General features: G+C 38.3%; 1 protein-coding gene across 7 annotated transcripts in view; it reads right to left on the bottom strand.

Moving 5' to 3' along the window:
* Positions 1–8,888, bottom strand: part of AFF2 (ALF transcription elongation factor 2) — a 383,765-nt gene extending 374,877 nt beyond the window's left edge. For all 7 annotated transcript variants that reach the window (XM_087829415.1, XM_016203682.2, XM_087829414.1 and 4 more), the window contains exon 1: positions 8,484–8,888. In XM_087829415.1, coding sequence (XP_087685541.1) covers positions 8,484–8,530 — 47 coding nt within the window. In that variant the 5' untranslated portion in view covers positions 8,531–8,888. The remainder of the gene's footprint in view (positions 1–8,483) is intronic.
* Positions 8,889–24,943: the final 16,055 nt, after the last annotated feature.

Here is a 24,943-nt window from a genome sequence, read left to right on the forward strand (position 1 = left end):
CAAAGAATCCCCCATAGCATTCCTGGCAGGCAAGATGCACATAGAGAGCATTTAATTTATAAAATTGTAATAAGCATGCTATTTCAGGAACATATCTATTGAAGGTAAGGCAACACACCTACCTGCACATGACTAGCCATAATGATTTTAGACCTCATCCTTGCACTTCTGAATGATATCTTGGCAAATTTCATTGCACAAAGTGTAAAGCAGGTTATTGTATATCAATCCACTTATTCAACAGAAAGTAAGTAAGCACTTACTGTGTGTCATAGTTCTAAGCCCTACAAGTGAAGCAGTAAATAATACCTCCAAAAAATCTCTACCTTTGTTGAGTTCGTGTTCTTGACGAACTTCAATTAAGTCAAAATGTATACACCTTCCTCCCAAGCACCAAATCTGGTGCTTAAACCAAAGAGGAGGGGAATCGTGGGACTCTTTTTGGAGTAGATATTGGGTCCTTATACCTCATATTTGCTTATGAACTTAAATGCAATGCTTATTTAAGATAAGTAACAAAGGTAAGCACCTTTCTTATCCTAGGTTTCAGTCTCCTCATCTGTATGATGAAAGGTCCTCTGGTATTGAAACACTAGGCTCGAGGAATTGATTAATGTCTACCCACAAAAGCCAAGCCTTTTGCCAGCAAATAAATAATGGCTAATTGATGAGACTTCTCCATGATTCCATGGTATTTCATCAGAAACATCCATCACAATGGAATTTAATTTAGTTACTGTGGCTATGCAGACTTGGCATAAAAACAACTAGTCCCTTTGGAAGATTAATTTTTTATTGTTCATCAGATAGTTAAGTTGTCATGTACATATTGACACAGTGAGAAGGTTAAATCAACCTTATAATACACTGTTTCTGGTCAGTTGGTTTGATCAAACCATACTAGAAACACAAAGACCAAGAAGACATCAGACTCCTAAAAAATTTCTTCTTCCAATGATTGTTAAAGCCAAGATTGTACTTTCAACAGCACTATGAGATAAGTAGGGTTTTGTGTTTTATTTATAAAAAAGAAACCACTTCAATGCTGTTTCAAGGACAAAAGTTGCCTACAAAACACAAAATCAGGTTTATTCAAGGCCACCAAGTGAACCAGTATCTGCAACTGAGATATGGTTTTCATTGAAGATGGTAAACAATGCAGAGAACTATTATTTAGAAATTAAACAAAAGAATCCATTCTTCATAGGATGGAAGTAATGTGTTTTTCTTTTTTCCAGCAGATGAGTTATTTTGAGTTTGTAATGAAAACAAAATCTTATTTCCTTAGCTATTTCCCATTATGTGGCTTTTATACTTTCATATACCAGCACATGCTTATTAAAAAACCAAATCAAAGATCACTTTAAATCACTGGTTGATTCTCTTTTGCAAATAAAATGGAATGCACAGGTATATGAAAATAGCATTCCATAAACTAAGCAATCCATAATCAAAATCAGATTGTAACTGTGGTGCTATTGTCAGCCTTGCCTAAATCATACCATTTTATTTAAGCACTCAGATAATTTTTCTCAGCTCAGTAAGTAGGTGGATGTTAGCAGCTAAGGTCATCGAAAAGATTTACTTTAAAATAAATTAAACAGTTCAGAGCATCACCCTCTCCATGGTATAAAGTGTGCCTTGCTTTGAACATGCATATAAAATTTCATTAAAGTGCAACATAAAAGTTTTACATTAGAGGAACCCAGTGCTGGACCTTTGTTTAACAGTCATGATAATTTATGGTGTGGATCTGCTACAGTTAAGTAGAAAAACAGGCTTCTCATGATGAAATACAAGTCAGAAAGGCTGAAACTCAAGGAAGGCTGGAGGAATCCCAACCCTCTGACCACTCAATTCTTCTTCAGATTTTTGTCACACATTTGTCTTTTAAAGTTCTCTGTACGGACTGAGACACAATTCCATTCCATTAACTCCTGTACCCCAATGCCTCCCAAGTTGTTTTTCAGTTCTAATTATGTCTTAGAATTCATAGAAATTCTATTTTTAAAATAGCACTGATAAATAATATGGGTTCTCATTTTGTCTTTTCCTATTAAGCTTCTTTTGTAACCATTGTTCTTTCTCTTTACCTTCTGCAAGAGACCAGACTGATTAAGAGACCTTCAAAAAGTACTTAAAACATAATCAAACAAAAAAGCAGAGGTCCAGCATTATCTTAGAATTTACTAAGCAACTATCTTTAAAAGAGAGGAACATTTGCATAGACCACTTTTTGAGCTGATGGTGCTCTAAACACCAATCAACAGATATGTATTGAGCACCTGTAAAGGGAAAGGCACTGTGCTAGATGATGCGAGAGGGCAATACATAAACAACTTGTTCCAACAGAGGTGACACAGTAAAAGCAGCAATACAGACAAGTCCTTAGACCAGGGGTAGGGAATGTCTGGTCCTCAAAATCATTTGGTCTGGCCCTGCCAAGGCCTCACCAAAAAGAAACAGCTCCAGTCATCATGGTAGGGGTGACTTAATTAAATGTTTGAACAAATACAGCAGGCTAATTTTTAAGTTGATAATTTTTTAAAATATATCTTTATTGATTTCAGAGAGAGGAAAGGAGAGGGAGAGAGAGAGATAGAAACATCAATGATGAGAGAGTCATTGATCGGCTTCCTAGCCCGCAACCCGGGCATGTGCCCTGACCGAGAATCGAACCCCGATTGCCTGGATCCTAGGTTGATGCTCAACCACTGAGCCACACCCAGCCAGGCTTAAGCTGATAATTTTGTATGGCCCATGAATGATATTATAAATATCCAAGTGGCCCTTGGCAGAAAAAAGGTTCCCCACCCCTGCCTTAGACCACTCACTTGCTGTCTAAATTTAGGCAAGGCACTTAACCTCTCTGAACTTCAGTTTTCTCATCTAAAAATGGAGCTATAATACCAGTCCTAAAATACCAACAAGGTTATTGTGAGGAACAAATAAAATAATAGATGTGGTAAGTTACAAAGCTTTGGAAAGAAATATTATCCACCTCCTATCCCCAGCTTTGAGGCTCCAAATCAACCAGACAAATATATCATGGTCTTCTTCAGATTCAGATAACAAATCTTCAAAATTAGAGCATTAAAATTTAAATGGACAGTTCCCAAGGTCTTGAGTTTTGCCTCATATATATTTGCCATTGATATGTTTTCATTAAAGGGGCATCCGTAAAAGAAGTACTAAGAGATTGTATCAGTACGTAAGTTGTTCTTTTTTAAAATTAAAAGGAAAAAGCAGAATTTCATGGTTAGTCAATTACATGGCAATTCCACAGATTTTTTTTTACAACAGTATAAAATACACAATCTAATCCATTTGTTTCAGTGAAAGCTAAATGCTTGAGCCCACACTGTTACAGTAAATAATAGTAAGTGAGGTTTTATGGAAAGACACCTGACTTGGAAATTGGAAGATGTGGATTTCTGACCTAATGAGGCTGTGTGAACTTGGGTGAGTCAAACAATCTCTCTAGGGCTGTTTATCTGTAAAATAGGAATAAGACCTGCACATTCGAATTCACAATGACAGAATGGTATAACATATGAGATAGGATTCTGAATGTTGGAAAGGCTTTGATAAAATGTCAGTTGTTGATGGTACAGGCTCTAGGGTCAGCTCCCTCTACACTTGAACTTGGATTGCATCACTGAGTTCCTAGTGATTTCATTACTTCATCTGTAAAATAGAGACCATTACAGGTCCTATCTCATACAATTTTCTGAAGGCTAAAGTGAGATTGAATATTTAAAGCACTAGCTACTCAGTGATGCTTAGGGCACAAAGTAATAATACTCAAATAATAGTAGCAATGATGATGATGTTCTAAGACACACAAGTGAAACACACACACACACACACACACACACACACACACACTCCTCAAAAAGGTTTCTCCAAGTTATGGCCTTCAGTTGTGGGGGGTTTGTTGTTTGTTTTTTTGTGGGTTTGTTTTTTCTTTTTTTGCTTTTTTGTTTTGTTTTGTTTTAATGTTTAAAGTTTTTTCCAATTACAGTTTGCATTCAACATTACTTTGTATTAGTTTCAGGCATACAGGACAGTGGTCTACTCAGCAATACATTTCTTTCTCTCATCACTAAACAAATCTCTTTTTAAAGAGATTTTAAAAATCTCTTTATCTTACAGCAATCAGAAAAAAAGAAGACAAAATGAAAAATGTAGTAGTCACTGTACCAATTAGAAGCTCATAGGGCTAAAGCTCCTAGATTGTTCTAGAGATGGCCATTTTATTGGACTTTTACAATTTTGAAATTGCATTAAATATGTACAAATTTTGCGTGCAAGAAATAGTCTTAGCTAAGAATAAAGGGCATGAAATAAAGGTTCAGCACATTAAAGACATTTCTATTCAACAATAATTAGCACGTTTAAATACAATATAATTTTTATCCATCTACAAAATGCTTAAATGTTTGGAATCTTGTTTATGTCTATAATGACAGATTCATTTTGGGGAGCTGTGGAGGAGACCTGATCACTAGCTAATTTTAGTGCCTTGAGTCTCACCTCTCCACATACTCCCTTAAGAAACTCAATCTCAAATGGTTTGGTGAGTGAATGCTCAAACACAGTGAAGAATGCATATTGTACTGGCAAAGGAAACAGACCATAGATCATCTCCATTTGACTGGAATACAAACAGAGGAGAAGGGGGAAAGATAAATGGATGGAGGTAGAGACTGAGAAATCCTGGCAACCTGTAGGCCTTAGTCAAAAGAGGACCCTGCCCTCCACTTCCACATTTCCACTACCCCCAGGTTGGAGAAGGTTATGTTATCTCATCCATAAACAGGCCTGTTCCACAGTTGCAGAGGGTTGCAGTTAAGGGGGCCTCCAAAGACTCTGTGTGCATAGAGCAGCAGGGCTGCTGCAGTGCAAGGGCCATTCCGGGCTTGAGCTGAAACAGTTCACTTTTGTCTGGGGAGCTGGGTCTCCGCCCCCTGCAAGGTTGAGAAAAACTGGAGAAAGTGTGGGTTGCTGGGGCAGGCCCTGGGGGCTGCCTTCACTGGAGGAGGAGAAGCCTGGCCTGCACATGGCCCCTTCCCAGCATTGACAGCCCCACATAGACCTTTGAACTTTCTATTTATATAACAGTTTAGTGAGTTTAAGTCTCTTCCTGTATAACTGCCTGTTTGCAACTTTGCCTCTAATTAGGATACTTGTGAGACATAACATAAAAACTACATACAATTGATGTAGTCCTTCACAGTGAGAAGTAGGCCACTGTCACAGTTGCTTAACTACAATTTCCACTAGGCTTTTTAACGTTTTGATTTTCCTATCATGGTGGTTTTCTTTTGTTTGTTTGTTTTATTTTTAAGAATATGCCCCTTTCTCTCTCCTTCTCTTTCTTTTTACTAATAAAAGGAAGATAAGCATCCCCACAAAGGACCTTGGCCTGTCACAAAGCAATAGCTAATCAATATTGGAGAGCAGTGCTTACAGGACTGAAAGCTGGGCAGTTTGTGGGCCCTCTAATTTTGCCCTCCCAAACAGGGATTAATGACATTGCAATTGCTTGTAAACAAGCCCACTAGCCACATGATCTCCAGACACCTCAACAATTCATTTACTGGGTTACCACAGGGAAGTCAATGGAATGATTTAAAGGATAACATTTTATGTTTTCTTTATCTTGTTTTCTTTTCTTAAGAGCAAGTCGTGTCTTTGGTGAGCACAGACAGACATCTGTTCCTTCCTCTTCTTTCACAGAATGGTTCATGTTAAATTCAGACTCAGGTGAACATTGCTCATTCATCCAGGAATCTTAAAGAACTTGAGCTTTGGCCCTTTAATCGAGTCCAGAGCATGAACCATTAAGATATTCTTGTAGTTTGTGAAATCTGGGGCTATGTTCTGTTAGGCCTTGAGCACTCCCAGACAGGGCACATACTGCAGTACCATTCATGCCCCATCCTTTTCATTTGCATTCATTCTGACAAATGTATCTGTTTATAAGTGGGCATGTACTTTTTGTGTACTATAATGCAGTGATTATAAATAATACATGTTTGTGTATGTAAAAATCTTTCTTCATTAATTCTAGGAAAATGAGTTTGTTTTTAGCTGACCTGATCCACTTACTATCAGGCATCTAGGGTTACAGTAGAGATAGCTCTGAGCTTTCTGTTCCACAAGTGAATGTTGGGAAAAGGTCCAATGTAAATGAGACCCTTAACTTGGTCGGTACCTTTTTCCTCCTTGGGCCTCCTTGGGCCTCCTGGGGAGTTGGAGGTGGCTGTGGATGCCAGCACTGTAAGCAGCTATTTACTCCGCAGGAGAGGAAGTCAACATATAATGAACATATAATTGGCATGCTCCGGGTGTCCAAAGTGAGTTGGGAAAGGTACAGATTTCCATTTAAGGCAATGTAAGGTTTTTACTTCATGCACTATTGTCACAATTATTTTCCTCTTCTTTGTGGGGATGTACAAAACACAGAAGTACAACCGCAATACACATGTTTACACACAGATGCATAAAGAAGCTTGTCCTTCACAAGCAAACAGCAAGAAGGAGAAAAATTCCTGAAATATGTGCACATAGGGAAAAGGCTGGCTTCTTTATGCAGATGTGTTATACTAATTCATTGGTATTTCACACAATATCCATAGAGTGTCCAAGCCTGCACATTTCTTAAGTAATGTGGCATAGTTAGGGATCTGGAGAAAAAAGGTTTTGCATTTTTTTAAATGTAAGAAAAGATAGTCTCGAAAAAGAGTGTGTGTGTATCTTTCTGGGGGAAAAAAATGAAATGTAAAAGACCCCATCCCCTTTAAATATGCAGCTGCATGTGCTTAACATTAAATTGAAATTAAAATAATATAATAAACACGTTTTTTAAAATGGAACACTTTGTAAATGTTTAGCATTTTAACTATATCTACAAAATCAATTATAACAATGTCTGTTAAATTAATAATGTTACCCACAGTATATTTTAGGCAAATTGTATGCAAATACTAATGCTGTGGTTATCAGTTGTCTGTAAAATAAATTAGTGAAGGAGAGTAAAGGCTGTGTGCAGGAGCATGATATTTAATTAAGCAGTAATTGTATTGTGATCTTTACTTTTAAATAACAGTGTGGTTATTAAAAAATTGTAACTGTTTTTCTGCAGAGGTGATAAAACTCTGCATGCTCTAAAAATGCATTATAGATTAATAGTGATATAACATAATGTATGGCTTCAAGGATTTACTTGGAATTGCTGTAAAATAAAATTTATTTAAGTTCTGATGATATGTGATTTGCAAGTAACAGAGTTATGATTGGCATAATGAAGGTATTGGCTAACTGTGTGACCCTTTTATAAAGAAGGAAATTGCCTAAAATATTATATCAAGCATTCATAGCTAACGGCTGCTAGTAGTTTAACATTGCAAAAGATTTTCCATTATGGGTTGGTACTACAGATTATTCTAAGTACGTTTTAAAAGGCAATAACCAAGAGTGCAATTCTAAATAGCTGTCGCTGTGCCCTTACCCCATCTAGTTTCAAATGCTGTAGGGGAAGTTGATATGTTACAATGTGAAAAAGTAAAAATGGTAATGTTTGTGGCAGAAGGTGAAGTTTTTTGATTTTTTTTTAAAGTTAATAGATATGTATATCACCATTTAGGCACACACGTGCACATCATTTAGAGAGGACCAACTTTCCGTTCCCAAGTCAGTTTTGTGCCATCCTTCAAAAACCTGTCAGCGACAAGTTTAAGGTATTTTGGGAAGAGCTGACTAAAGCTTTGAATCTGAGATAGGTGCCCATTGCAGAAACCTGCAGCTTCCTCCCAGTGGGGGGCGGACAGGGGTACAGACGGTAATAAAATCTGCACTGACGTCTGAGCGGTAGACCTCAGGGGCCAACTTCAAAAGCCGTCAGTGTTAAAAGCCAAATGTCAAAGTCTGCGAGACCTGGGGCCCCACGCTTCGACCCCTGAAGCCGCGGCTTCGCGTCCAAGTAGGAGGACCTTGGGCTGAGTGGGTGGAAAGGAAGCTGTGCGCCCGGGTGGGTCCAGAGACTAAGGTGAGGGGCTGGTGTTAGAGGAGGAAGCAGAGGGTAGCAGATGGCACCTTGTCGGTTGCCTGTTACGAAGGGCGGCCACCCACTGGCGTTGAGCACCTGGAAAGTTAAGGCATTTCAGGTCGGTAGTATCGTGTAAGATTCAGTTCTCGGTAGGCGTCGGATCCGATTTGGGCCAAATGCAACTCTTTTGACTTGGAACCTGAAGCTACGATTTGGGGAGCTGCATCCCTCTCTGTACCTTAACCTCCATCCACCGTGAAACCCAACCTAGGTAGGAGTCGTGGTGCTGGGGGCAGAGGTGCCCGAGAGCAACTGGCGGTGCGTCCCGGGCTCCCCCACCACAGCCCCCGCTCCTCTTAACAAAGGCGAAAAGCCCAGCCCCAGCCTGGGGACCTGTGCAGGAAAGGTGAAGACAAAAGTGAAAACCTACCAGTGCTGCTCCAACTCCCAGTCCCTGAAAAAGTCGAATAGATCCATAGCGGCCAGGCGGTACCGGCGAGCGGGTGTCGGTCACTGCTTGCGGCAGGTTGGCGCCGCTCTCAGCTCGGCTGACTCTCCGGCCCTGCTGCACTCCCGCACATTTAAAAGTGCCCGGACCGCATTAGCGGTGGCGGCGGGCACCTGACGTGCAGGGTGCTGCACTCCGCAGCGGTGGCACGCCGTGGGCAACTGCCTGGCCGCTCACTTACGACCTTCGGTCCTCAGCTGTGCACGCGTCCAGCAGTGGGATGCCGTGGTGGCAGCCGCCTTGGGCTTGGGCAAGCGGAGCCGCCCGCCTGGCAGGCTGCGGATTGGCGGCAGGAGTGGCAGGGGCAGTGGCCGAGCGCGGCACGGCAGCCGGGGCGGCGGCGGCAGCTGCACAGGCAGCAGCACAGGCGGCAGCAGCAGCAGCCGAGGCAGCATCACACACTTACACACTCACAGGGGGCGGAGCCTAGACAGCCCAAAGCCGGGACAAGGGACCACCACGTTATCATCCCCGTACCCGGGCTGCTTTGAAGAGGACCCCTCTCTGTCAAAATGAGCTGGTGGGAGCGCTCAGCAGAGCTGAAGAGCAGGCTAAACACATCGGAAACGCAGTTCCACATATGTGGGAGGGATTGGAAGGGTGAAGACTCAGGCTTACAACCCCCGCCCACACCCACTACTTGTAGTTACTATTTGAAACCAGTGAAACCTGGGCGCAGAACTTGACGAAAAATTTGGTGCACTCTGTGCCCTGCTCTGGGGATGGGGCTACACCACACCACAGATGCCAGGAGCACACCTCCCGGCCGAGGACACTCTAAGGGCCCCTGGAACCCAGCAAACATCCCTCAGGCCCACAGCACAGAGTACTGGGGACCAGAAAGGAGAAGGCAGTCACCCTCACGGTCCCTACCTCACCACATGACAGCACCCACAACAACTTGGCCAGTCGCATTACTGTGCCACACTACAGGACACAAAATGCACGCAATTTTTCCTCAAGTTCAGGGCCCAGGTTTCACTAGACTGCAAGGGTAGACAGGAATTACGGCCTTCATGTACTCTTTCCAGTTGCGATTAAGACTCAGTAAACCTGGGTTGTTACAACCTTCCACATACCATTATCATGTGCCTTGTACAAAGGACTTCTGCACTTTCATCCTATCAGAAATCACAAAACCACTGGGGATGTTCCCACTATCTCACCCACTGCCTGCCAGTTTCCCTTCTACTCATAGAATCTTATCTCCATTTGCAGTACCCTTCCTCCCATCAAGCTTCCTTTAGTGGTACAGGACCTGGTAGATCCCATTAGCCTATAACCTCCAGGAAGGCTTTCTTGCCTCCTATGGGAAAAGAAACACACTGCTTCTTGAATTTCAGAAGTCTCATTACCATTCTTCATGTTATACACAGGGAATACTATTGGCACATTACTGAAATCATAAGGCTACGACTGTCTTAGGAAGAGCAGTAGAATGAGCACTAACAGAACACGTTGCCAATTCTGTGTGACTCTGAGCAAGTCACTGCTCTGGCATGCATTTTCCCCAACCCCAAAAGGAGGCTTGATCTAGCTGCCATCTGGCTCTTACTGTTCTGGCATTCATTGATTTCTATTTAAATATGCTTCTCTAATATTATCTCATATTCTCAAAATCATCCAAATACATTTTCTTTAATTTTTTTCCCCCACAAGAAACTGAGAATGAGATATGACTTTGCTCATGATCTGACATTTCTGCAACTCTACCATTTAGTGAGGTTTTCTCACATGTTTATTTGTTTTTCCTACAACCAGGTTGTTAACAAATACTAGTTGACTACAAATCAACCAATGCACAGCCAGCCAAGGAAAGACATTTCAAATTGCCTTGTTAATTTCACTATTTGTAACTGCTCTGGTCAAAGACTCTGAGGCTTAAGAACTATTGGCAAAAATGGTGCTGAGGATTTTCAAACTACCTCTGTGCCTTGATCATTAGATGAGTTCTAGTGTTCAGCCCTAGACTGTAAGCCCTTGAAATAGCATACACTGCCCTATTCAGATCCTGTCCCCCACCCCCAACCTTTATGCCCTCAGTAAATGATTCTCAAATTGGATTTGATTGCTAATAATGATTGTTGTCAGGGCAAGTGTTTGGTCTGCTTGAAAATCCTTACAGGAAAACCAGAACATCTGCAATTAACATTTAAGTGATGATTATGGTAACTTTGTTTCTGATTCACTTTTCTCACCAGATTATATTGATTGAAGAAAGACAGAAAAATAAGTGGTAGATAAAGAGTAAATTTCCAACAGAAATGAAGCTGCTCCTTTAAGAGTTCCAGACCCCCATCACCCCACTGGTATACTTTCTTCCCAATCAGTACAAGGACCAAGCAGAAACAGAAGAAACCAGCAAGAGGCAGCACTCTGAACAGAAGTGCCTGCGGGAAGGAGAGAAGAGACAAGTGGTGCTGGCTGCTGCTTCAAAAGTAGGGCAGGGGCTTTCCCTTCCTGAGACCAAAACCAATCAGTAAGGTTGGACTGGGTGGAAGGAGCTCAGACTCCCAGCTATATTCCTGGAACACGGATGAAGCTTAGAAAGGCAGCACTGTGGAGGCCAGGCTGTCTCAGACCAGCCAGTCAGCTAGCCCAGGCCCACCACATGCTCACTTTCTGAAATCAGCTACTTGACAGGGTAGAACCTTCCCCTTCTCCATTCCTCCCTCTTCTGCCCATCCCTGGCTCTGATGGGATCAGGAACCTTAGAACTCAGCCCTTTAGTGAACCTTCAAATATGCATCCATACAATGCTTTCTCCACTGGGCTGGCAGGAGGGAAAGGAAAGTAGATTGTAGGGAGAGCAGTAGCAAGAGGAACCAAAACGCTCTTGTCATACTGGCAGCTCAACCATCTAGTCTCTTGAGGTCATGTTGGTTCCCTTCTCTTCCATTCCACTCCCTGGGCTCCCTGGGGCACATTAGCTAAGGTAGAGGACTCTTCTGGGCCAACCTACTGTCCTGGCTTTGCCTGGAAAAGCCCCTCTCTGACCTGGCAACACAATTTCTAGTTCAACCCAGTAAATCAGAAGTTTCAACCTTCTCCCCATTGGCCTTACTCTCCTTGAGGACTTCTCCCATTCTCTCTGACCCCCCTCCACAGCCTGCCAATCTTTGCCATTCAAAAACCCCAACTCAAAGATACCTACTGACAGGATCATTGGGCCAGAAGAAAGTCATCTTTTCAGACAGGACAAAATCAAAACTAAAACTCTATGACCTGATGTCTTGAGGTGAAACAATAAATCACTTTTTCAAAGAGACTAGATTGTATAGAAATGCTGATTGTCAGACTTTCTAAAGTGAGATTTTTGACTTGAATTTCTTTTAAAGGAGTCTAATTTGGAGTTTCTAGGTACTAATCTTCATTTCAAAGAACTTGAAATCTTCCATTCTTACAGCTGTAGGAAAGGCACTGTCAAGAAGGTTCTAGTAGATAGTTTTGCAAAATTAAGATTAATTTAAGAAATTTTACTGTGAATGTCAGTTACAGGAAAAGAGCAAATTGACAGTGTGTGATACCTGTGTCATCCTGTCACACCTCAGATTTCCACTTAAAATATGAAGCATTTGTTTCTGACCTGGTGTGCAATCAGACTGAGTTACTTTCTAGGAAGAAATGGTGATCAAGGTTACAGATCATCTGAAGAAGCCTGTTTTAAAGATTCCATGGACTCCCTTGGGAGAACCAGCTTTCATTACTGTGGAGCCCACTGGCAGAGAAGCCTGGTGCTGTTGTGAGTTTGGAATGGAGCAACATGATTCTCTGACTTGGGGTACTTTCCACACTGCACTGCAATTTCCAGAATGATCCTTGTTGGAGGAACATTTTCATTTTTTTTCTAAATGCAGAATGTGTATACTTACTTGTCCCATATCAGTGCTCCCAGAAACTGTAAGCCTCATGAGTATAGGGCCCAGGTTTGGGTCTGTCCAACCAGTCTACATGAGTTGATTTCAAAGTGGGTCTGGTTCAGGACAATTCCCTGTACTTAGGATGAGCCTTGTGAATACACGTATGTAATTTTTTCACAACTCCTATTTCTGTCACTTTGTGCTTTGGATCTCAATCATGTGTCAGTTAAAAGTCCCTACTATTGGGTTTTCTGATTACTATAGAAAATTACCCTGTTTCAGAGATCTTCCAAAGTCCCTGGCTCTAGGCTCCTATTGAGTCCTAAATAGGAAACAACATATAACTTTATGTCTACCATCAGCTTAATGAGGCTTAGGGTACTTGTAGATGTTGCTATTCTGATTTTATATGGAGCAATCCTGTAATTCCTGAACATATTTAACATAACAATTAAAAGAGGTAACATTGATTGAGACTTTATTACTTAGTGGGCACTGTGCTGAGCCTTTTACATACATTATTTTATTTATTCTTCACCATGATTCTCTGAGGTAGGAACTAGTATTATAACTATTTTGTTAGAGGAAACTGAGGCTCACAGAAGCTATTTGCCCAGAACCAAAGAGTTCATTAGTGCCATAGATAGGTTTTGTACCCAAGTTTGTTTGCTACCAAAGCCCATGTACTAATCTACACTTCCCCACAGCCTCCATTATGCATTCAAAAAAGGCTTCATCTCACTGTAACCTTGGAAGGTGAGCAAGGAAGGAAACTTTATCACTATTTGAAAGTTGGGGAAACAGGTTAAGTTATTTTGCCAAAATCAACAAGGTGCACAGCTAAGCAGCTGAGCCTGGGACACAGTCATATAGACAAGGTATCAAGCCAGTGCTTGTTCTACTTACCACATTGTTGTTTATGGTTCCAGGGCCACTTTAATGAAGTATAACACCCTGGAAGTTTAGGACTACAGTGGCATCAGTTAACTGTTGGATTAAAAAAATTCTTGTGGTGCAATTTCCCTGATCTCAACTGTGGCTGAATTGGGGAAAGGCAGTTGGCTGAGCCATGCCCTCATATTAAAGAAAGTCAGATAGGCAACAGGAAACAAGAAGATGGTGGGGCAATTCTTGCTTCATCATTTAAGGAGACTCAGATGTGTCTTTTTCCTGGAGATTAGAAATCTAGGGCTAAGATAATTTCTTTAGTCAACTGTGGGGGAGTGCATGGTGGTGGGCTGTGAGTTGCTGGTGGAGAATTCTCTTCTGCATGAGACTGTGTTGCTGTGAAACCATAAATCCATAGCTTTCCCTCCTAACTTCTTTTTTTTTTTTTTAATATGTCTTTATTGATTTCAGAGAGAGGAAGGGAGAGAGAAAGAGACAGAAACACCAATGATGAGTCACTGATTGGCTGCTCCCTGCATGCTCCATACTGGGGATCGACCCCACAACCCGGGCATGTGCCCTGACCAGGAATTAAACTGCGATCTACTGGATCATAGGTTAATGCTCAACCACTAAGCCATGCCAGCCGGGTGCCTCCTAACTTCTTGAGGGCTCTATTTCCTTGTCTATAAACTAGGTTGGAAGCACTCCAGCTCTGGCATCCTGTGGCTCTTTGATTTTAAGTCAACTTCCCAGTTCATAGCCGAATGAAGATTGATAATTTATAATGAGGGAGGCAAAGTGAAGAGTCACCTCGATTACCCAGATCATTTATCTCCATCCCTAATGTGGTGTTTGAGAAGTCTACTTGCTGGAGCTCGGAGCTCTGTCCCCCAGCTGCTCTCATAAACTCATTCAGCAGCATGGCTGCTAAGAGTCTGTCTCCAGAGCCCACTCCTCAGGGTTAAAGGGCTGGGTTTCAGAGAGAAGTCAAGCATTTTCCCAGTGGCTAGACAGGGAACCTAATGTATATGAAAGTGCTTTGTAAATGGTAAAAAGCCCCATATAAATGCATGTTCTTATTATCTCTCAGGTTAGTGTCTCAGAGGGTTCTCCATCAGGTGGTATCAATAGTGCTAAGTGCAGTAGCTGTGTTTTCAGGGTTTTTCTTAGTTTTTGTTTTTATACTTGTCTGTTTGTTTGTTTGGCAAATGGGTACCCATGCCATAAGTTCCAGAGTCTGGTTAATAAGCTTAACATTTTAGTCTTTCTATTTTCAGAAAGTGCCTCTGGATCCACTGCCAGTGATAACAGGATCTACTGTAAAGAGGCAAATACATCCTGCTCATTTCCATCTGCTGACCTACTACTTTGCTTTGCTATGAGGGATCCAATTAAAGGTGTCTTCCAGTTCCAAGTTCTTTCCCAGGCCTCTGAGAAACTACAGCCAAGAAGAGGGCCACATCTCTCACCAAGTTGCACTTCAAGTTGTCACACTTGAGCCTCAATAACATTTCTTTATGTCAACTTTGTGACTTTACCTATAAGATCATGACATCTTATTACTTAAATTTAAATTTATCAGATGATGCTTCCAAAGTTGTTTTTTCTTTTCTGCCAGAACTTAGTTTTATATATCATAGAATCATAAAATATCATCACTACCAGGAACCTTATTGATCTCTAGCCCAGTGGAGGCCCAGATTGCTCAGCAAGATCATACGGCTGATTATATGAGAGTCAGAAACACATCGAGGTCACTTAAGTCTCAGCTGAATACCCAATTCATGCAGTCCTGAAATCTTAAACCAATACACCTTGTATCATTTTTAATTATACCATAAAATACTTGTTAGTTGAGCTAAAATCTTATCCTTTGAAGAAAAATGCAAACTTTCATCCAAGAGTCTGTAAGATAATTGTTGAGGGTTGTTGTTTTTTGTTGTTGTTGTTGTTTTAAGTATTGATAGTTTCTCTAGTCAATAATCATCAACAAGTATTCATTAAGCTCTGAAAGGACCCAAGCTATGTAGACACTGCCCCATAGCACTGGTTAAAAAAGAAAAATGGTAATCTCTACTTAGAAAACACAGGCAGTTTACCTTATTTAAAGCAGGCCTTCCTGGAATGAATGCTACTGGCTTTATTGAGTGTAAGTTGACAAAGTAGTTCTCAATTAAAGAATAAAAGCAAAAAACAAAACCACAGGTATTGGAGAGGGGAATATTCTGGCCACACTTTTGTTTTCCATTAATTGCATTATTTGTTTTCTCCTTTACATAGTATAGGCAGGTTATGAAAGTCCTGCTGATATAGGGCCTACATGCAGCCTATTTTCTGCTTCCCTTACCTCCTATGATATCTATCAGGATTAAATTCTTCCCTCCCCATTCTGATTTGCCATAATGTGTTTGGGCAAATGTTTAACCCAGACCAAATACTACTTCTGAGGTAGGCAGAACTTGTGCTTACTTTGCTCATCCACCTCAAATGCATCAGAGACAAATATGTGTGAAGAAAATATTTTTTAATATTTTGATTTCATATTTTAAGAGCTAGTGAAGGATGAATATGTTACCTAATATTTTCCTTTCATTTTTACACAGTTTTGGAAAGGGCATCTGCTTTCAACAGTGTATAAGGACAAGAAGTTCACAATCTCCATGAAACTTGAATATAACCATAAAATAAAAAACAAATTTCTCCCATCAAGTCCATTAGTCAAGAACCTGCTGTTCCCCTTGGATCATCAACAAAACTCCCATCAGCAAACAATCAATGTAATTAAGAGGATGCAGGCCATTGTAATATATAAATAGGGGCTTTCTATACAAGCAGGGCATAATATATAAAGCATTTAAAAGTTTTTTTTAGAGTTCCTAGTTGCCAAAAAATGTTCCTACTGGCCAAATAAAAACTATGTGGATGGCATTACCTGACATTTTAAACTATATAAATATATCCTATATAAAGTTTAATGCATTTACATGTAAATATAAATATTGATACTTTTATGTATAAAATTTTGGGAATTGCCAAAAACCACACAAAAATTTTAATTAAAATAATTCTTATCATAGAATGGTAGAGCTTAAAGGAACCTTGAGGATTATTGATTACTTATGGCATTTTGCTGCTAACAAAAATCTCAGAGAGGAAAAATGAACAGAACACAATTTGAAAGCTTTATAAGGAACACAGTCAATATTCTAACCCATGTCTCCTGCTTCAACCTCAGTGCTCATTCCTTTCCATCATATGCTTCTCAGTAAAAGTCACCAGGAGTCAGCATCTTCTAGAAAGAGTCATCCTCCAAATGAAATATCCAAAAATAAGGGAGGTGTTGAGTCTCACAGCCACATGAAGAAATATTATTTAGTCATATTTATGTTTATAAAAGATTGATATTGACCCACAAATGTTTTGTTATGAAGGCAAAATGTATGATACCCAATTATATAAACAGTATGACTTTGAACTACACAAAATAGATGCATAGGAAGAAGTCTGGAAGCAAATGCACCAAAAAGTAAATAGTAGTCTCTTCAGGTGGGTGAGAGAGTGACACTTGAGTGATTTTTTCCTTCTCTACTTGTGTTTTCTGAGAAATTTTGTAATTCTTCTATATTACCTTCTAAATAAAAGCACTTAAACTTTCATATTAAAAAGTTTAATTCTGAGCTCAGATTTGGCTAGGGCCTCGTCAGAAGACCCCTCTCACCCTGGGGCCAAGTCCCACTGTGTATCAAGAATCTGCCTTATTTTATCTAAAAGATATAAATTAGTAGATATTGCAGTGAGATATATTCCTAGGAAGAGGTGAAAAAGACAATTACAGAAGACACCATCAAAGGAAATTCAATAGGGGTGGCAGGAACAATATCCTTGTCACATATGATTTGAACTGTTTAAGGATCCATATATTCACAATAATATCAAAAACTTAGCAAGGATTTCTAAAAGAACTAGCACAGCAACTAAAGACAGCAAACAAAAACTATGAAAGTGGAGGAACTGAAGTCTGTTTAGCCCAGAGAACGCTTCAGACTGTTCATTACCCCAGGTTTTCCCTATATTTTCTGGGAGGGTAGGTTCAGGTTTTAAAAAACTTATTATGCTTATTCTATATTTCTGGTTTTCCCCATCAGAATGATAGCTTCAGAAGGGGAGGTGTTTTTGTCGTTTTTTACTTTTTGTTTACAAATGATTTTAGACATAACAAAATAGTTGCAAAAATAGTACAGAGAGCTGCCTTATACGCTTTACCCAGCTTCCCCTAATGTTAACACCTTATATAGCCATACTAAAATTATCAAAACCAGAACATTAAAATTGGTATAATACTAGTAGCTGAACAACAGAAATTATTCAAATGTTGCCATTTCTCTCCTAATATAAGCTCTTCTGTCCAAGAATCCAATATTAGATCCCACATTGCATTTAGATATTATGCCTCCTTAGACTCCTCCAATGTGTGATATTTCCTCTCTTTCCTTGACATTCATGCCCTTGACACTGTGAAGAGTACTGGTCAGTTATTTTTACAATGTTCTTCATTTTGATTTTTCTGATATTTTCTAATTAGTAGGTTGAAGCTATGCATTTCTGGCAAGAATATCACAGAATTAATACTTTACCCTTCTCAGTGCATCATACCATGGGATTTATAATGTGAATATGCTGGTGATATTAACCTTGATCACCTGTTTAAATTATCTTCTGGATTTCTCCTCTGTAATGATTTTTCACTCTGTAATTAATAAATACCTTGAAGAAGATACTTTGAGACAGTGGAAATAATCTGTTTCTCCTCAAATTTTTGCCCACTAGCTTTAATACCCATCAATGAATCTTGTTGCAACAATTATTACTGTGATGTTTTAATGGTGATTTTCCATTTCCCTCTTTCCTTCTAGATTTATTAACTGGCATTATTCTGTAAGGATGAGCTGCCCCCTAATTTACTGAATTATATATATTATCATGGATTCATGTATATTTATTGTATGAGTTATAATGCAATACTCAGATTGTGTCTCAGAGTTTTCCATCTTGGCCACTGGGAGCTCTTTCAGTTTGGAACCTGTTTTTCTTTTGACATGAATTCAACCTTTTTGAGCACATCTTTATTTTTAGTTACCACAAAATGTTCTAGGCTCATCCTATATTTTCTTTGCCCTGGCTCTTGAATCAACCATTTCTTCAAGCATCCCTGACTCCTTTTATGGGAGCAAGGTATTTAGAAACCAAGGCTTTGGCACAAGGTGTGCTCATTGCTATTGGGATATCATTGCTCCTAGATCCTCTCAGAAGGCAGAGCTAAAAAGTGTGTGTGTGTGTGTGTGTGTGTGTGTGTGTGTGTGAGTGAATTGTCTGTTCTTGTCTTTTCCCCTTTATTGTGTTGAGTTCTTGTTCATTTGTCCCTTAATTTTTAAGAATTCTTTATATAAAATAAAGATATTAGCCTTTTGTCTGTGGTATATATTGCAAACATTTTCTCCCAAATTTTCCATTGTCTTTGACTTTAATTATAGTGTTCTTTGCCATGCATTTTTAAATTTTATGTAGTCGGGTTAATCAATCTTTTTTATAGGCTCTGGGTTTTGAGTCATATTTAGAAAGGCATTCCTTACCTCCAGGTTAAAAAGTAATTTACCCAATATTTTTCCAACACTTGTATGGTTTCATTTTTGACATTTGGATCCCAATCCATTTGTAGTCTCTTATATTTGATGAAGATATAACTAATCTTTACTTCAAATTACTTCCCATAAATACTTATGAAAAAGTCCATCTTTATCCCATCTTTACCCCACTGATTTAAGATAATAAGTTTATCACATATTAAATAACTATTTTCTCCCATTTTTTTCATGAATATGTAATGCATTTTGTCAAAGTTTTTCACTATCTATGGAGATAAGCGTATGATTTGCTTCCTTAGACTTATTAATATAGTATATTAATGGATATCTTATTATTGAAGCAAACTTTCATGCCTGGGATAAATCTCACGTGGTCAGGGTGTGTTATTATTATGTGATAGTATTAGATTCTGTTTGCTAATGTTTTAGTTAATATTTTTGCATTGATAGTCATGGGTGCTGCTGTTCTCTAATTTGGCTTCTTAATATTTCCTTCATCTGATTTAGATATCCACATTATACTTGTGTCATAAAAAGGGTTAGGAAGTTCTTCTTGCTTTTTATTGCTCAGGAATATTTTATAGCACTTGTAATAATATTTTTACTTTGTGGAAGTTATTGATATTTTCTTACATTTCACCATTGATCAATATTGTGCCTGTGCTATGTTTATTGACAGAATGTGTATTTGCAATTATAAAGGAATTCAATACATATCCATAAAATCCACCCAATTGATTATATTGTTTACGTCTCCTCTCTTCCTGCTTATTTTTGTCCAATTAATCTTTTTTGTACTGAGAATGCTTTATTAATCTCTCCTAGTAGTTTTCATCTCCTGTACATTTTTGCTTCATAAAGGTGGCTGATGTCTTTTTTGGTGCAAATATATTCATAAATGATATATCTTTATTGTGAATTAGGGCTTTAGCACTAATATGTATCTTTATGTCTACAAGAAAACCACTTTAAATACAAATAAATGGGTGGGTTAAAAGTAAAATATGAAGAAAAATGTAACATGCAACCACTAACTAAAAGGAAGCTATATTAATTTCAGACACAGTCAACTTCAGAATATTATTGGGGATAAGTAGGGACATTATATAATGAAAAAAGGTCAATTCTTCAAGAAGACATAACAATCTTACATGTTTATGCACCTAAAAATAGAGCTTGAAAATACATGAGACAAAAACACTGATCAATTTGAAAGGATAGACAAATTCTTATCTGCAGTAGGAGACTTCAATATTCATCTGTCAGTAACTGATAAAACCTATAGGTGGAAAACCAGAAAGTACATAGATAACCTCAACAACACTATCAACCAGAGTTACCTACTTGATATTAATAAAATGCCACACCAAGCAACAACAAAATATACATTCTTTCTAAATGCACATAGACTATTCACCATGATAGGAAATATTCTGTGTCATAAAACAAAACTTAACAAATTTAAAAGAATAGAAATAATAAAAGTATGTTCTTAGACTATAAAAGTTTTAAAAGTCAATGAGGCATTCTCAGAGGATATTTGGAAGTATTTTGAACTGGATGAAAGTAAAAATAAGCATATCAAAATCTGTGAGACACAGTTAATGCAGTGCCAGAGGGAAATTTATAACATCAAATGCATAAATTATAAACAAAGAAAGATCTAAAATCAGTAACCTAAGTTTCCACCTTAAATAACTAAAGAAGAGCAAACGAGGCCCAAAACAATGAAAAGGAAGAAAAGAATAAAGAGTAGGAGAGAGATCCATTAAATTGAAAATGGAAACACAATAGAGAAAAAAATCATTGAAACCAAAAGATGGTTCTATGAAAGGACTAGTACAATTGATTAAATTCTAGTCAAGAAAAAACTAACATGAGAAAAGTTTTCCACTTTGTCTGATATCAGCATCACTCTCTTAAATTCCATTTGTCTCCTATTCTTTTGTCCATTCCTTTGTGTTTAGTCTTTCCAAATCAGGTTGTTTTAGGTCCAGGTTTGTATATCCCTTATAGTTGGATCTTCTGTTGTGAGCTAATTAAAGAGTTAATTAAGAATTAATTAATTAGTTAAGCTTATTTGCCTTTATTGACATGACTGATAGATATGTTTCTCTCCATTTTTCCATGGTATTGTATTATTGTTTATTTTGCTATATTTTCTGTGTTCTTTTCTTCAAGAACTATTTTTATGAGCTTCCTCTATTATTTAGAAAGGTTTGTATTTTTGCTCATTCCCTAGTATATTCCTCAAAATGAGCTTATGAATTCAGACTTCCCTGAGCTCTTTTATGTTGAAAACTTTTTCTATAGTCTTTAAACTTGAAGGACAGCCTGGTTGTATATGTCATCCTTGGTTCATACTTTCATTGAAGGTTTTTTTAAATGCTGTTCCGTTGTTTCCCTTCTTTGTATGTTGGTTTTGAAAAGTATATGCCAGTCTAACTGTTTTATAAGTTAATTGATCTTTTTTGCCTGAAGGATTTGATAATTTTATTTTTATTTTTGAAATCTAATAGTTTACCAGGTCATGTCTTGGAACTAATCATTTTCTGTTAATTTTCCTAGGTATCCATGGGTCAATTCAGGTCTTTTTCTATTTCTGGGAAGTTTTCTTGTTTTATAGTTTTAAACCTTAGCTCTGTTTCAGTATTTTGCTTTTTCTTCTCCAGGGAATCCCATAATACAAATATTTTTCCTTCTTTGCCTCTCTTCCCTTTCCACTGTCTCCTCTCTGACCATTTTTATTTATTTCTTGACGGCATTTTTATTCTCTTGGTTGTTGGACCTTGTCTTTTTTCAATGCTTCTTCATAAATTTTCATTTCAACCCACTCTCCCTGCTTCATGCCTATTGTAATTTGTTCCTCTTTTATGAGATAATCTTGACTTTTTCTTCCATTTATTTCCAAAGTCCATGCAAGCATCTTTATACTCTGTTTGCAGCCCATATCTACTTTTTCGTTTTTTGAATTTCTAATTCAAGCTAGTTTTTTTATAGACTTAGGAGCTTGGTTCAGTACATTTAATTGTCTGGTGGGTGACTTACAGGATATTTTATGCATCATGGTTTGGTTTTGTTTTGTTTTTTGTAAAGAAGTGACATTGTCTTCAGTTCATATATATATGATATTTTATTTTCTGATTTTCTACTATAGGTTTCTTTACTTTTCCTTTGTTATTTTTTATGGTATTAGGACATTTTACAAGACCGCTAATTTAATGGCACTACTATGGACTGCATTGTATTCTCTCAAGAGAGTCCTCAAAAGAAACTGAACCCTGCCTGACATGATCTTCGACTTTTCAGCCTCTGAAACTGTGAGAAAATAAATGTCTATGTTATTTGTAGGGCAGCCCAAGCTGACTTAATACAGGCAACTTATTCTGTCACTAGAACAAAGCTCAGGTAATTCAGTAGTGATGTTGGAAGTTGAAAGTTTTTAGATTTTGTGGCTCACTTTTGTCTTGCAGGACCCTAAAATTTCCCTCTTTTTCTTTGTATTCCTCTTGACTACCAAACTGCTATATGATTTCTCCCCTCCTTATGTTTTTCTCTTCCCACCAAAGCTATGTATTTTGAAAGTGGTTCCTTTACATCATGCCTGCCTGTTTAAATAAGATTTAAACACTTTAAACCATGTGTACACCTTTAAATCATGTATAATTTGAAGTTCTATCCTTGTAGTTCATGCTCTGATCTTCATAGAAACTTTACATTTAGTATTTTCAGACTTAGCATAGACTTAGTCTTTCTGAAAGTAGATTTAAAATAAACTTAGGACCTTTTGCCAACCTCTCTGTTCTGTCATTCCTTAAGTTTTTCTTGGCCTACCTTTGCTTGCCACAGAGCCTTAAAACAGGGGAGGCATTTGCCAGGACTATGAGATCGCACTCTTGGAATTGGTTTGGGCATTCTCTGTCTTCAAATTACGTTAAGCACCTAGGTTTCATGTAGATTCCCTTTTTCCTTGTTAAAAAAAAAAAAAAAAGCTTTTTGTAGTACATATTAGGAGGCAAGTATTCTGTGATCATTGTTGTCAGCTATCTGATGTCTGCATCTATTTTTAAGAAGATATTTAAGGATGCTTTTTATTCCAATTTGGAGAAAAACTAACTTTATTTTATAGAATTGAGTAGACAACAGTAATGCTGCCATAATTCAATGGAGAATATAGTATAAGGATTTAAATTTGGGGTGAGAGTACTGAACATTAGCAATGGACAATTCAATTTCTAAATATAAAAAAGGATGTCTAATGAAATAATTCTACCGTCACACTCCTTTTGTGTATAAGGATGATGGTGGTAAAGTCTTATCACCTCATGGTCAGAAGAAGGCTGCTGTAGTGTCAGGCATTTTGTCTGAATTTTTGCAGGAAGAATGAAAAGCAGAAGCCACATGTTCTCTTTTGTCATGAAACCACAGCATTCCCCATGTCTTAGAACAGATTTCCCCTTATATCTCATTGTCCAGAGCTGGATCACATGGCCAAGCCTAGCTACAAGTACCTAGCTATCCAGAATCTATAAGCAGCATACAGAAGGGAGCTGAAAATGGCTGTTGAATTTGCCAACCAACATAGTTGCCACTAGACGTTCTAGAAAAGATATCCATGGATACTTCTGGTTCAAGTGCTTCCTAAATAACAGCAATTGTCACTAACACTTTGAGACTACTTACTATAATCAAGATGTAGAGTTTCAAATGTTTTCTCATTCCAACCATTCTGTTGTACTTATGCCGAATGTGGCTTAAGGAAGAAGTACAAAGCCACAGACACATGTATGGATGCTTGAAAAAATGGCATGGGCTGTTCAATGCAAGTGTGGAGAGTTTGCATGCAAGGCACAGAGCATAGACACAGTGACATTGTCTAACCTGATTAAGAGACTGAGAATGTCATTGTGACATCATGTTACTGGGGGAAAAAAAAATGAGTACAGAAAATGACTTGATTCCTTCTTGAATATCACCAATGGATAAATACCTACAGCACACTGCAGATTCTAGACACCAAATTGTAAAGGCTATTAATAGCTTATAGGCTCTCAAAATGAGGGAATTTGGATTGGAGAACAACAGTGTATCCAAATAGAATTTAGAAGCTCAAAGAAACCAAACATCTTTCATAAATTTCTAACTGAAAAATTGGGTATGGAAACTGACTTAGGCATAAGTATTAACATAGATTACTTAAAAACCCTCCCACTATTCCTTCTAGTATGATCTATCTCTTTATTTATCTGTTTTGATTCCAGTGTAAACTGTGCCAGCTGGTATCTTAGTGGAATATAAACATTCTATAGTTATTAAACAACAACAAATCATATATCACATATGACATAAAGATAAACACCAACAGTTTCTTTGTTATCTCAGAAGAATAGCGATGCCTTTTCTCAATAATGACACTCCAGTACAAGTTTCTGGTATTTTAGGATTTGCAAAACGTGTTCATTTTATCCTCACGAGAAAATAGAAGGTGTATTATTGTTCCTACTTTGCAGATGAGAAACATGAGCTCAGAATGGGGAAGTGGTTTCTTCAAAGTCCTCTGGCTTCTTAGTGAAAGCAATGGGGTGTGGCCTAGCTTTCCTGAGTCTTCATCCACTATTGTCTTCACCCTTTCCAGCTGTTTCCTGGACCATTTTGTGGCTCGAGTTTTTCAAATGATGTGCTTCTCACTAATGTACTTCCCCCGCCATGATAAAAAAAAAAAAAACTTGAAGCCTTAATCTTGTAATCCTTCTGGGACCAGTATTTCAAGGGAATTAATTCAACATCAAATGATTTGCCACACTGTTCCTGTCAGTAGAGAAAACGTCTTATCATTTTTGTGCTAGCTTTCATTCTTTTCCAGTTGGACATAAAGTAGACAGTTCACTTGTAAAAAGATCAAAAGCAAGAGCTGATTTACCAACAGCACAATTATAATATTATTGACCTATAAAAGGAAGATCAACAGATAACGCAAAAAAATAAAACC

This window comes from Miniopterus natalensis, chromosome X (assembly GCF_054644295.1).
Source record: "Miniopterus natalensis isolate mMinNat1 chromosome X, mMinNat1.hap1, whole genome shotgun sequence".
NCBI lineage: Eukaryota > Metazoa > Chordata > Mammalia > Chiroptera > Miniopteridae > Miniopterus > Miniopterus natalensis.